We start from the raw sequence: 12,869 nt of genomic DNA on the forward strand, positions 1-12,869 counted from the left end.
TTTTAGATTTGCAGGGGAGTGTATGTGGGTGCCAAGGGGAGAAGGGTTGCAAATGGGTTGTTTGAGAAACCTGTTGCACTACTTTTTTTTTTTTTAAATCATTTATGTGCCTATAAAGCTGCACTTCCAAGCATCACTTATGAAGCATTGGCGCAAAAAGCTGAAGGGGGTATGCTAACTGTTAGTAGCCAAATAAGCAACAGCACCATTGTCTTTGATTATATTTTTTAATTAAACTAGGTGGATTACAGCTTTTTAGAATGTATTTATTTCATGACACAACTTGCTGAACGTTTTATGAAATTGTAGCTAGAGCTCCGTGCGACATTAATGTGTCGTTACACTGAATTTAGAAAAGAGTTGACAAGTTGAAGGTCACAAGGTCACGAAGTGGTCAAAACAAGCTGACGTGAAATCAAATGCAGCTACGCTTTCTGTAATTTAACGTGTTATGTGGCTTTTCTCTCCGGATTTATAAGGCGTTTAAATGGCTAATTTAGCACCAACACGCTGGGATGCTAGACTTTGAGACGCGTATATTATACCCAATTAGAAGGTGGGTTAAAGACAAGCTAAACCGGTGTCCTTTACCGCAACGCAGGCGCTAGCTAGAAAAAAATACGACAATATACACAAATAAAGCTGGTAATACAAGTATACGTGTGTCATTTTTCCAATTATATCCGGGTAGCTATGCGAGTCCAGATTAATCCACCTGCCCCATAGATAGCGACTGATGGTGGTCGTTTTTTGGGTGGAAGAATTTGACTTTCAAGCCAGCGTATTCTCCAAACGTATTTACGCTTTGGCAATCTTACGTGGCCAGCGTTGCTCGGCGTAGTTACGCAAAGTAACTAACCATTGCTAACTTCGATTCTACGCGTCCAAAAAAGGGGAGGGGGGTATGGGGGGGTTCACGTCAACTACTTCCCAACCGAAACGCACACAAACATAAACACGCTAATAATAAACAGCACTTAACTCTTTACTTTGCCGAAGGTCCCCACTCCGAGCGTGTCGCCGAGGATGTAATGGCCGATCTTAACCCTGCCTTCGTGCTTCTGCTGTTGTCGCTCTGCCATCTTCTCCGTTCGCCGGAGCTCCGAGTGGGTGAGAGTGGGGTGTGCTCGGCTCATCTGTCAAGCAGCGGCGGGGCGCGCGGAGGGGTGAGCGCTTCGTGTCTTCAACGGATGACCCCGCCTCCCTCGGTTTTAAAGGTGACCATCAGCGGACGCACCGGCTGCTGCTAAGACGACGTTGCCTTTCCAGCAAGTTCACCGCGTTCACTTACACTCTTAAAAACAAACGTTCGTCCACACACACCCATTGGAAAAAAAAAAAAAAAAAACGTAATATTGGACAGTAACATTCTGTAACAGTGACCACGACCAATTCACTGTCCGCGCTGGTAAACCCAATCCCGCGCACGATTCGAGTTGGGGTTGAGAGGGTCGGGGGGGTCATTTGGATTTGTAGCCACTAGATGGCAGTATAGGCCTACACTAGTAGTACCATCATGGAAACCCGTTTGAACATTTACAGTACTTATTTGATGTCATTGATTTCGACACCCTTACATACTGATCGTTTTCTTTGCACTTTGCTTTAGGTTTAGGAAAAGTTGTAAAATTTCAGGGTGAAAGAATTACATTTATAAATGAGTCAAATTTGATCCAAACTCCTAGTAAGGGTTAAGGTCCCATGTACTACTATGTACAAATATGCTCTTTGTCCTCACTAGTAAGACAACTCAGTGCACTGGAAAAACGACTAGGGCGCACTAGTAGAACAACTGTGTCTTACTAGTAAAAAAATAATAATAAAAATAACCTGCTACTTAGTTCCACTTTTGGCCTGCAAGTGCGCAATTAAACCTTACTAGTATACCACTGCGCTGCATGATTAACACTACAATGCCAAAAAGGTAGGCAGGTGTAACAAACTAGTAGCCTCCTGGACTCCTGCAGTATCAACAAGATACCCACTACATAGTAGTTCTCAATAGTGACATATAAAGTAGTTGTCCTACTAGTATGCAGAAATGTCATTTAATAGGCAGTTGTTGAAAAAATGCGACTCATCAGAAGCAGTCATTTTACTAGTGCACCTAGTCATTCCACTCGCGCTCTGAATTGTCTTACTAATGAGGACTAAGAGCGGACTAGTATATGGACCTTAAACTGGATATCAAGGACATTGAATAAATGCTCAAATGGCTTTCAATACAGCAGCGATTCGCGACTTGTGTGCTCCCTCAAGTGCCTTGCAAAGAAATAACAGCACAGTTCAGTTGTATTCAACTTTGAAATTCAATAAAGTCAATACAATTCAAAAGTCAATACAATACAATTCCTTTACTCTAATCCTCCAATATAGATATACAACAATGTCAAAATAAACCCTCTTACAATAAGACCTCTGTCTCGTTTTTGATGAACACTTGGGCCTATTATGCAACCGTATTTTAAGGTTGGTCATGATTGTGGTACTTGGAGTGCTAATACTTTTTTTTCTTTTTTCTTTTTTTTTTTAAGGTGGTATTTTGTGTAAAAGGTTTGAGAATCACTTCCACAGCGGGTTAACGTGTTTTAAATACAGCGTTATTACATTTTTGCCCGACGACTGGGGCGCAAAACGTTTTTTTTTTGTTGTTGTTTTTTTTCCCTCCAGACAGAAGCGCTCTGGTGCGCCTGTTGTACTGAACGTAACCACCGGGGGCAGCAGTGGACTCGTTTCGCTATCCGGGGCTCCTCGATCCTGGCTGGGAAGAGGAACGACAACAACAAAAAAAAGTTTTCCATGCTGGGATGGAGGCGCTTGAGGGCTGAGCCTTGTGGACAGTCTGCTGGGGGAACTTGAAGAGAGAGAGAGAGAGAGAGAGAGAGAGAGAGAGAGAGCAGGGGGAGGAAGAGGAGGAGGAGGAAGAGTAAAAGGGTGAAGATATAACAAGAGCGTCTGTCGATGTGCGCTACATTTCTCAATAGAGCTGCAAAGTGACGCTTGGCTGCCATTCATTTAATAGTTGCCGTCCCCAAACTCTCCACTTTTGAGACTTTTTTGTTTTCGTTTTGTTTTTTTTGTTTTTTATGTATTTCTTTTTCTTTGAAGAAGTGACAGTTCTGCCCGGTGAACGCGCGCGCCTGTGGGATTCGGAGCCGAAACGGGCGGAGTTGTCCAATGCAAAACTACATGTATGAGAAAGCCATGGCCCAAGAGACAAGGAACGGGGGAAGCTCCACGTTAAACAACAACAACAACGGTGTCGACAACACCAAGAGGAAGCTTCTTGTTGCACTGGACATCTTGTGTCTTCTACTTGGTGAGTGCACAACTTTAATTAAGTCCTAAATAACTGCTATTGTATTTATCACTTCTTTTTTTTCTCCCCACCTCTAAGTTGCATTTACACTTGCTTCCATGGTTTGCAACGGCTGTCAATCAAAAGGCTTATCTTTTCTGAAAGTATTGCTGGTTATCTTCCAATTTAATGTGCCGTAACATCTTATCACGGAGCTCCAGGGCAACAGAACCTCAAAAATACAGAGTAAATAATGCACAGTGGGCTTTTCTATACTACGCTGTCAACGCATTCACATTCACTTTATATATGCTGCTTCCCTCGCATAAATGTTTTGAAGTGTTGTCACCTGCCCTTTTAAATAGCACCGGTGCCCCACCCACCCCCCCAACCGCTTGCAACCCCCCTGTGCCCCCCTCAACCCTGGTCATCCCCACTTTTCTCGCCCGGTGCCAGCTGGGACAAGCTCCAGCTCACCCGCCACCCAAAAGAGGGCAAGCATTAGAGAAAATGAAAGGATGGATGGATGCGGGCTCAGGATCTGTGACGTCAGACCAAATTGAACCTGGAACTAATTTAAATTGAACACAGAATAGCCACTGTTTTTTTTAATTTATTTTTGTATTATTATTATTATTATTTTAATTGCACTTGTTCTCATTATGACTGTGGGTAAGATAGAGCGTATGCCAGCTGACATTGGGCGAAAGGTTGGGTACACCCTGGACTGGTCGTCAGCCAATGGTCGTCAGGGCACTGATAGACAAACAAGCATTCACACCTATGGACAATTTAGAGTCCTTAATGAACCTAAAAAAAATGTGTTTGTTTATGGAGGAGGAAAAAACCCACACAAGCACAGGGAGAACATGTAAACTCCACCACACAGCAAGACTTGACCTGGGATTCAAACCCACAACCTCTTGACTGCGGGACAGACGTGCGAACCAATCGACCAACTTGTCCCGCACAGAACACTCCTATTAAAATGTACAGACACTTACACAGTTGAAAAAAACTCAATTCCGGGACAGCGGCTGACCTTTCCTCTAATTTATATTGTTAATATTACAAAATGGTTTGGCCCATATTGTGCTGAGCAGCCAGGACAGCCAAACACGTTCAGGTTCTGTTGTTCCTTGACCTATAGGCTACACTCTAAATCAGATTTGATCCCGTTTTAATTTGTTGTGCTTTTATAGGATCCTATCAGCTACTAATAGGGGAAGTCGGATTTCGCAGTTGGCATGTTATTGGCCTGCCCTTTTACCTTTTAATCGCCGGTAGCCTTGCTTTCACCCCTCTTTCTTGAAGAATTTCCAAAGTTTGGCTCCACTCCATCGCTCCACTTCACCTGTTGTCAAAAGCGCGCTATTTCGCCCCCTCTTTGTGGTGCCTAATAATTGCTTAAGCATGTGTTGCGGCACGAGGGGAATGCCTCTCCAATCCAACGCGAGGACCCTTGCGTCTGAAAGAGCAGGTGGCAGTCGCACCGCCAAAAAAAATAAATAAAAAAAACAATGTGGAAAAGGCATCAGCAGTTACGAGTTGCTAGTAGCCAAACATGTGACACGGGCATCCGAGATGTTGCACGTTTCTTTTTACTGCCTCGTCTGAGAAGCTCGCAAAAGCTTTTTGCAAGCTTTAAAGCGTCCAAGTGTTTCATATGCACTTGTAAAGAAAAGAAAAAGAAATAAAAGCACACACAGATGAGCTCTTCCAAGTGCACATGAAACAAATTTCCTGGCTACAGTGACTTCCTTGACTTGTAAAGACTCAAGAGCACACACATATTCACACATACAGCGTGTCCAAAAAAAAAGAAAAAAAAAAAAAGACATCATTTCGTAGTCTAATAACAGCTGGCTCTTTCTCAAATTGTGTCAAAATGAACTTTGGTTAATGTTGAACTTGGGTTGAAGTTGAATGCTAGTTTAAGGTTATACTCTCTTTGTTTTCGGGGTGAAGAATGTCTTTTGGTAGCGATGAAAAGATGGAATATGCTTGAACACAGTCAAACAAGAGTGCATTTTGGAGCAAAGTCAATAAAAACACACCAATTTGTCAACATGCAGCCTAATTCGTTTCATTTTACGAGCTCTTTTTTGGAACGGGCTCTGTAATATATGCAGGTTGACACAACAGACACAAATGGCCACTTTTCTTTTGTCATGCTAAATGCACTCTGGCTGCCCCGTGGTGACTGGTTGGCCCATTTTCAGTTGTCCGGGCTGGGACAAGGGGTTAGTGGAAGGATGAGGGGGGGGGGGGGGGGGGGGGGGGGGGGGCTTAGACAAGGGTGGGGTTTGGGACAAGGAATGTGGGTGTGTGAAGGGCCTCAGATTATCCCGTTTGTGTGTTGTCGAGTGAAAAGGCGCACGCTATACATGGACGTTCTTGTGTATCGGCCAGTTGGCACACTCACACACAAACACACACTGCTTTTTTTTTTTTTAAATGTCTAGCAGCAACACAACCTTAGGCAAAAAGAACATCTGAGGCGCTCCATAATCACACCCGTGGGTACTTTAAAAAAAAAAAAAGGGGCCTCTTTTGCTTTGCTTCTGGTAATCAAAGCTGCTAATGATGCATAAACACAGCAGGATGGGGACGGACACACACCCACGCACAGACTCACAAACACTTGGCGGCAACCACACTAACAGAATCTGGCACTGCGATCTTCCTGTTCATTCTTTCTTCTGCTCTTTGGTGTCTGCTTTTTGCTATTATGAGTGGCGCGGGGTTCTGATTGGCTCCGCAATGACACAAAAGCGGGACCGTGAGTTGCGACACTGCATTGTCGCGCTTGTGAAAATGCCAACACGATTGTCCCATAGCCCACGGGGGGAAAGATTTCCCCCCAAAAGCTCTAAAATTAGCCGTGGTTTTGTTTTCCACAAGGCAATAGCTTTAGACCGCAGTGTTGTAGATGGCAGCAACTGAAATGTAAATTATTTAAAATTGTTACCTCCGCCAAGGAAGTTGATTAAGTTTTCGTGCAGATCTGGATAAAAGCGCTCTAGGTTTTTCTTTTTTTTTTTTTTTTTTGTCACGCAAATAGCGACTGGGGGGGAGGTTTTGTTACTCAACTTCAAATGGTGGGGGTGTTTATTTGTAATATGAGCTATATTTGTATTAGTGAGCCGGCCGTGTTGTAGTAGGGGTGGAACAACTCCAGATTTTTTTGTGGTCGACGACGCTGAGGCAATGACGGTCGAGTCGCTTTCAATCAATCGATGGCCTCATTGAAATTTTTTCAGTCGTCAACTCGCCGTGTGTGCTTTCATCTGCATTTTCAGTGAGGCATTCGTGTATTTTAATGGCAAAACACGTGATTGCCGAATAATTGACTCCGCGCTAAAATCGTTAAAGTGGACGCCTCGATTACTTGACTAGTCGATTAGTTGGTTGAGTCCCTGTAGTGTTGATGGAAGGAATTAATTTTTTTACAGAAATTGCTACCTTGCCAAGAAGATGTTTTTGTACAAATTTGGATGGTGTGGATCCAGGATTTTTGGTGGGACTTTTAGATGCTCAACTTCAGATGGGGGAGGGGGGCATTTAAAAAAAAAAATTGCAATAAAAATAAAAAATGTTAGGAGTGTGTTATAGTTTATCTCAAGTTAAGTTGGAGTTTAAAATGAACAAATAAGGATTTAATATATAAGTATAAAGGCACAACATTGTGTCGTGACATGAAAGTCTACCAGAATGCTTCTTGCTAAAGACGCCATCGCCAAATACTATCAGACAATCTTTGACACCGTGCAGGGAACTCATTTTCCAACATGCTGTATTTCTCCACTCTTTAAATTTATCTGGTAGATGGCTTACGTGCGTATTTAGGTCCTGCTGTTTTGGTTAGCAACAGAGCTCAAATTATCTCAGCAGTGTACTCTTTTCACAATTACAGTAACTACCTGTTTTCCTTCTCCTAATGGGAATCTATTTGAAGGAGCCACTTACTGTGATTAATTGGCGTACCTTGTTTTATGTTCAATGTCTAATTTGTGATTTATTTTTTTTTTGAGAAAATTATTGACTATGTTTGAGTTGGGTATCTGTATCCTAATTAGAGTTGTTTGAGGTGTCTACATGCAACCGAGTGACATTCTAAGTCAACATGGGCCTGATGGTTGCTGGAGATATCAAAACACGAGCTGCAGTAACCCTTGGCCAAAAGGCGTTGGGCACTTTGATGAGTGATATACGGGGAAATTAGTAGCTGCAACTCAGCCTTTTAGCCCTGAGGATTCAGCTCCCTGAGTGTCCCCGGGGACATTAACCTAATACAATCCACACTCCACCCTTTCCACCATTAGCCGCCATAGCACCGCAAAGCAGTCACGCGGTACAGCTCATTAAAGCCGGACAGCTTTAACCTCTCGGGCTTCTCGGCCACTTCAATCTCGAGCTGGGCTCTGCAAATATTTCCTGGAAATTCTCAAATTCTTCATCTGGTTGCTGCACCGCGACCAAAGCGCTCTTGAAGTGACATCTGGTGTCATTTTGGGAGTGAAACGGAGGGCACGCTATGCTGCGTTCAGAGGTGTACTGTCATGGGTTGTTTGGCCTTGTACGTCTCAGTCGAGAGTTTAAGAGAAGTGGCTTGACAGAACAAAGTCACAAAGTTACAACCTGATCAAGTTACAACCTGATAAACTACATTCACTGGCACGATTTGAGGTTAGAGTATACATTTAACATGATTTGTTTATTACTTGGCTTCAAGCGTGGGATATTGAAAGGTAACTCCATTTCCCCTTTCCTCAAGTAGCCAATTTTCCAGAAGTGATTTTGTGATTCTCATCCAGAGAACCAAACGTGACAGGAGGGTTAATGTGAATGTCATTTATTTTTAAGCTCCTTTCGAAGCAAATGATGTCAAAGTTGAGGGAGGCGAGACCCACAAAATATGCCGCAGCAATCGTCGGTATCAAAAATCTGCCGACGATAATTACATCTTAAGCGGCCTGCGGCGAGTTGCGTCGTGCATGTTTACGCTGCGGTGGCCTATGGCATCGTTGTGTTATGCAGCAGATCAGTAGATGACAACAAAGTATGCCACACCGTTGTGGTTTTGTGTGTGTGGCATCGTATGCCATCATTGCGACATGTGGCTGGTCTGTCGCCCGACTAAAATGAACGAACCCCTGGGGTGTGTGTCTGCCAAAGGCTGCTATTAGAGGTGTGAGTGTATGTGTGTGTGTGTGTGTGTGTGTGTGTGTGTGTGTGTGTGTGTATGTGTCCCATGGGCCTTATGGGCGCCCAGAGCTGTCATTAGCTGTACTCTACAGCAGTGGTCTCCAACTGCTGGTCCGTGGGCCATTTGGTACCAGGCCGTACAGAGAAACTCAACAAAAAATATTTTAGCAAGAATCAGAATCCGAAAGTTTTATTTAGAAAATTAGGTGCCTCTGTAAACGTGTCAGATTGCTCGCCTCTGTCACATGATACAATCTATCGTCACTCACTGTCTGGCAGAAACGTCCTATGTCCAAATATGGTCAATTTCCTTCTTTTTTTTTTTCACAAATCGATACTTGTATTCTCTCCTCACGTTGTCTGTTATTTTTCCGAATTATTAACCAATTTAAAGCGTTGAAAATAGCTTGACAAAAATTCTGTCTGAGAAGTTTGTAAAACTCCGCCTCTTCTCTCACTCTGCGGGAGCTGTTTGCATTATGTTGCCTCGAGATTGAAAGTCTGGATGATTTTATAGACAATAGCGAGTTAAAAAAAAGTTAAGTTAGATAGATTTAAGACTTTACACCGATTGTATCGGGCTGATCGGTATCGGCCGATATTTAGCATCTTATGCTGCTCGGCTGATCGGCTTTAATGTCATAATTCGCCGATCCGATCAGTGACGTCATTGATCGGCTCCGCAAAAAACATTTACTCCGCGTCGCCATCGTGCACAGTATATTTGAATCCAAAAGCCAGTTTATTTTTAGCCTTGTCCCGCGTCTTTTGACGTAGTATTTGAAATATCTGACGGCCAATAAAGTTCTTAAAAAAAAAATAAAAAACATGTTGGCGGTGTGGAACAGACAACACGTCTGAGACAGACAACACGTAATGCCCGATCAGACTACAAGACAAATTTGCTCTTTCACGATTGCACTGTCAGACTACTGCAATAAAATCTTGTATTCCGATACCACCGCATCCTGTTTTTTACGATCATTGGGCTTTATCTTGTCAACCCAAATGCGACCGGATACACTCGTTACCGTGGCGACGACAACAAGAGTGGAGCGCGCCGACTGTATTATAAGGACAAAATGGGGGAAAACGTGTGTTGGTGGTCACCGGTGCTCAGGACAGGAGAGGACGTCCATTTAAGGCTTGCTTGAGGAATGTTCACGTACTTTGAATACGATACGGCTCGCAAGCAGGCAACAAAACGTCATGTAGCCTAGCAAGCTAGTGGTACCACAAACGGTTGGACGTAAACATGCCACCGTTCTGTCAAATCATGCTCTAAAGTTTCGGTGTGGGTGAAGTCATTTGACTAAAATAAAGTAATTTAATTACAGTAAGTTAGCTCCCATTATTTCTGTCACGTTGTAATGTTGGTCTGACCTGACTGATTAGAATCCACGATCTGACTAGAGCAGTGATTTCCAACCTTTATGGAGCCAAGGAACATATTTTACAATTGAAAAATCTCACGGCACACCAACAAACAAAAAGGTCACAAAAAGTGGATACATTAATTACTGTATTTACTTCCTGCCATCTAATAGAAGACCATTCATTTGTTCTGTCTGTCACTATGCCTCACTGGCATAAATAGAGGAACAAAGATATACATTATTTATTGTAATTATATATTTTTTAGCAATTAAGTACACAAGTGTATAGAGTAAATGAACAGGTCATTTAAATAGACACATTCCTCAATCTTGTGATCGGATCAGTGATCGGTTAGCTTTTTCAACTCGCTGATCGGTGATCGGCCCCAAAAATCCTGATCGTATAAAGCCTAATAGATTTAAGTAAGCCTGTTTTGTTGAAAATAGATCGCCATTATGCTTCAGTGCAGGAGGAACTGGTCGGTCTCAAAGGTAAGTGTGTGCAGATTTGTTTCCGCCTATTAAACCACTTAGCCAGCTCATTGTTTAATTTATTGCATCACTCATGGCTCTAATAAATTAGAGAAAGAGTTTGGGAAGAGGATGTAACCATAGTCGTTTGCTTTTGTGAAGTGTTAAAGGTTTGTTGTCTGGTTGGGGGGGTCATTTTGTGGGTCATGGTCTCTCATTACCCCAATATATGAATAGAAACAAGTGCAGGGTTCCCACTCGTTACATCAATTACATTCACTGTAATGGTGAATTGTTGTGTTTCCATGCCGGCCCTGGCTGCAACGCAACGTGAGCGTTGACGTCTGTCCCGTGTGGTTGTCACGGAGACAAGTTGACTGTCTTTTGAGGCTCATAGTGTCGTCTCTCTTTTATATTTGCACTCTTTCTTGCCGTTCACTTTTTTACAGCGCAGCAGACGTATAACAATACTCTTTACGATCATTTATGGTTACAGTCCTCTCAAGTAAACACACTCGCGAGTGCTTATTTAGATAAGTGTGCAATTATACCTTAGCGCCTCACTGTAAACTTTGTGTGTGTGTGTGTGTGTGCTTGAGTTTTTTAATTGCTTTTGCGAGCACACTGCAAGCTCAGTATGTCGTTACACCCATGAAAATAGGGGTTGGGAGGCTTTCTCGTCTTTTTTTACATTCTACCTCCACTCATGGTATTACAGCATGTGGACAAAAGTTTCAGGCCATGAGGCCATCACATCCGCATTAAGTGAAAATTGTAGAAAATACTGTATGTGATTTTGGAGCGTGTCTGTGGGAAGTTAGGGGACGATTTCGTCCCAAAGGTGTTTGATGGGTTTGTGGTCAAGTTCGTCTCGTTCAAGCACGATTCAGTGGTCAGAAAATGCTTCATTTTCCCCAACAAAGTCAAAGGCATGGAATTAAGATCTATTGGTAGTTAAGGAGGCAGAGTGGTGAAGGTTTGGTTTCCATCTCTGCATCAGCGTCCTCAGGTTTGCGGCGGATTCGAATCTCGGCTTCTCGTGTGGAGTTTGCGCGTTCTCCCAGTGCTTGCGTGGTTTTTCTTTCGGTACTCTGGCTTCTGGTTATTCTGGAAACTCTGGAGACTTTCTCTTGCACTGGGCGTATTTACTCTCCACTTTGGTTCATTATATTACAGTATGTGGACAAAAGTAGATTTTGTGAACATTTCTTCAAAAAAGAAGCTTTAAACTGTTTTTTGTCACTCCCAGTTGAAGTTTACTGTCAAACTAAACATAAAACTAAAAGGCTTCCATGTTGTTTATTTAAAATAACCAGCTTGCTAACACATAATGGGAAACACCATCGTCAGGCAAATAAATTGCGTCAGTGTTGAGGTGTTATAACCCTTTAAGCAACAATGTCCTCGGAATTAATGCAAAAAAAAAGAAGACATTTTTAACATTCTATTATGTCCTTTATGTTTGGATGAAGAACAGTATTAGCGAGTGCTATATTTTTTGGGGGTGGGGGGAGGCTGGAACGGATGATTGACATTTCCATGTATTTAATTGTGGAAAAATGATCACGAGTGTGGTCATGGAACGTATAACATTCGTTCTCGAGGCACCACTGTACGTGATTGACAGATGGATGGATGGGAATTGGGGAATTTTGTCCAACCTCTGTTGGATTAATGAACTGATTACGAGACTTGTGTAGATCTGTTTGCATGATATGAGAAGAAGAAGCCTGTCTGTGCACTTATAGTCTCCCTTGCAGTAGTGTTTGCCAAACGCCAAGCTGCGGTCCTCGGAGCATGGTTGCGGTGCACCATGCTGTCCCAGCCTGGGCCTCCTCCTGCTGTTACACAAGCCACTCTTGTCTGTCACTTTCTCTTACTATGCGGCCAGCTACAATCCTCTCTATGTGTGTGTGCATATTGTGTGGATTTAGAGATGCAATGTTTGGGGGTTGGGATTTTTCACTGTTTCACTGAGGACAATAAGCCTTTTGATGCATCTCGGAGAGCCTTTGTTTACGCTAATGAGGACCGACAGAGGCCGTGGCAGACAGAGTTTTAGGGCGGTGGAGGGCGGGGGCCGGGGGTGAATAAGTGAATGAGATTGAAGCACGCATGGCCAATTGATGATCTATCAATAGTTTATTGCCACATTGTGAGCTGGAGGGCGGGCTGTAGTGCTTATCTGCTCTACTGCGGCTAGCTCTTCTTCTTGTACATTACCTGAGTATTTATTTTTCTGGGAAGTCTTTTACTTTTAGCTACAACAATACATATAAAACATTTAAAATCTTGAATTTGTACTCCTTACGTACTTACTATTTCAATCATGTTAAAAAGATAGAAACAAAAATATTTAACATGCAACATTTTCGTTTTCTCCGCTTTTTGTACTGTAGTACAGAGTGCAAGTATTTTTGTCACCTGTGGCCGCAGCCACTGAGCCTTCTCCTGTTTACATACAAAGAAGAACTCCACGCTAAACGATGTGCAGAGCGTTCACACAGGGGCTCCGG

At 42.9% G+C, this 12,869-nt stretch overlaps 2 protein-coding genes across 3 annotated transcripts in view; one reads left to right on the forward strand and one right to left on the reverse strand.

Annotated features, from left to right (window-relative positions):
• Positions 1 to 1,281, reverse strand: part of prkaa2 (protein kinase, AMP-activated, alpha 2 catalytic subunit) — a 14,345-nt gene extending 13,064 nt beyond the window's left edge. The window contains 1 exon segment of the mRNA XM_061683189.1: positions 983 to 1,281. Within this exon segment, the coding sequence (XP_061539173.1) occupies positions 983 to 1,136 (154 nt within the window). The 5' untranslated portion in view covers positions 1,137 to 1,281.
• A 1,460-nt stretch (positions 1,282 to 2,741) lies between these two features.
• The window catches only part of plpp3 (phospholipid phosphatase 3), a 38,821-nt gene continuing 28,693 nt past the window's right edge, over positions 2,742 to 12,869 (forward strand). Inside the window, exon 1 of one of the 2 annotated variants that reach the window (XM_061684825.1) lies at positions 2,742 to 3,319. In XM_061684825.1, the coding sequence (XP_061540809.1) occupies positions 3,178 to 3,319 (142 nt within the window). In that variant the 5' untranslated portion in view covers positions 2,742 to 3,177. The remainder of the gene's footprint in view (positions 3,320 to 12,869) is intronic. The other variant, XM_061684826.1, reaches the window with a different exon arrangement.

Source organism: Phycodurus eques, chromosome 8 (assembly GCF_024500275.1).
Source record: "Phycodurus eques isolate BA_2022a chromosome 8, UOR_Pequ_1.1, whole genome shotgun sequence".
Classification (NCBI taxonomy): domain Eukaryota; kingdom Metazoa; phylum Chordata; class Actinopteri; order Syngnathiformes; family Syngnathidae; genus Phycodurus; species Phycodurus eques.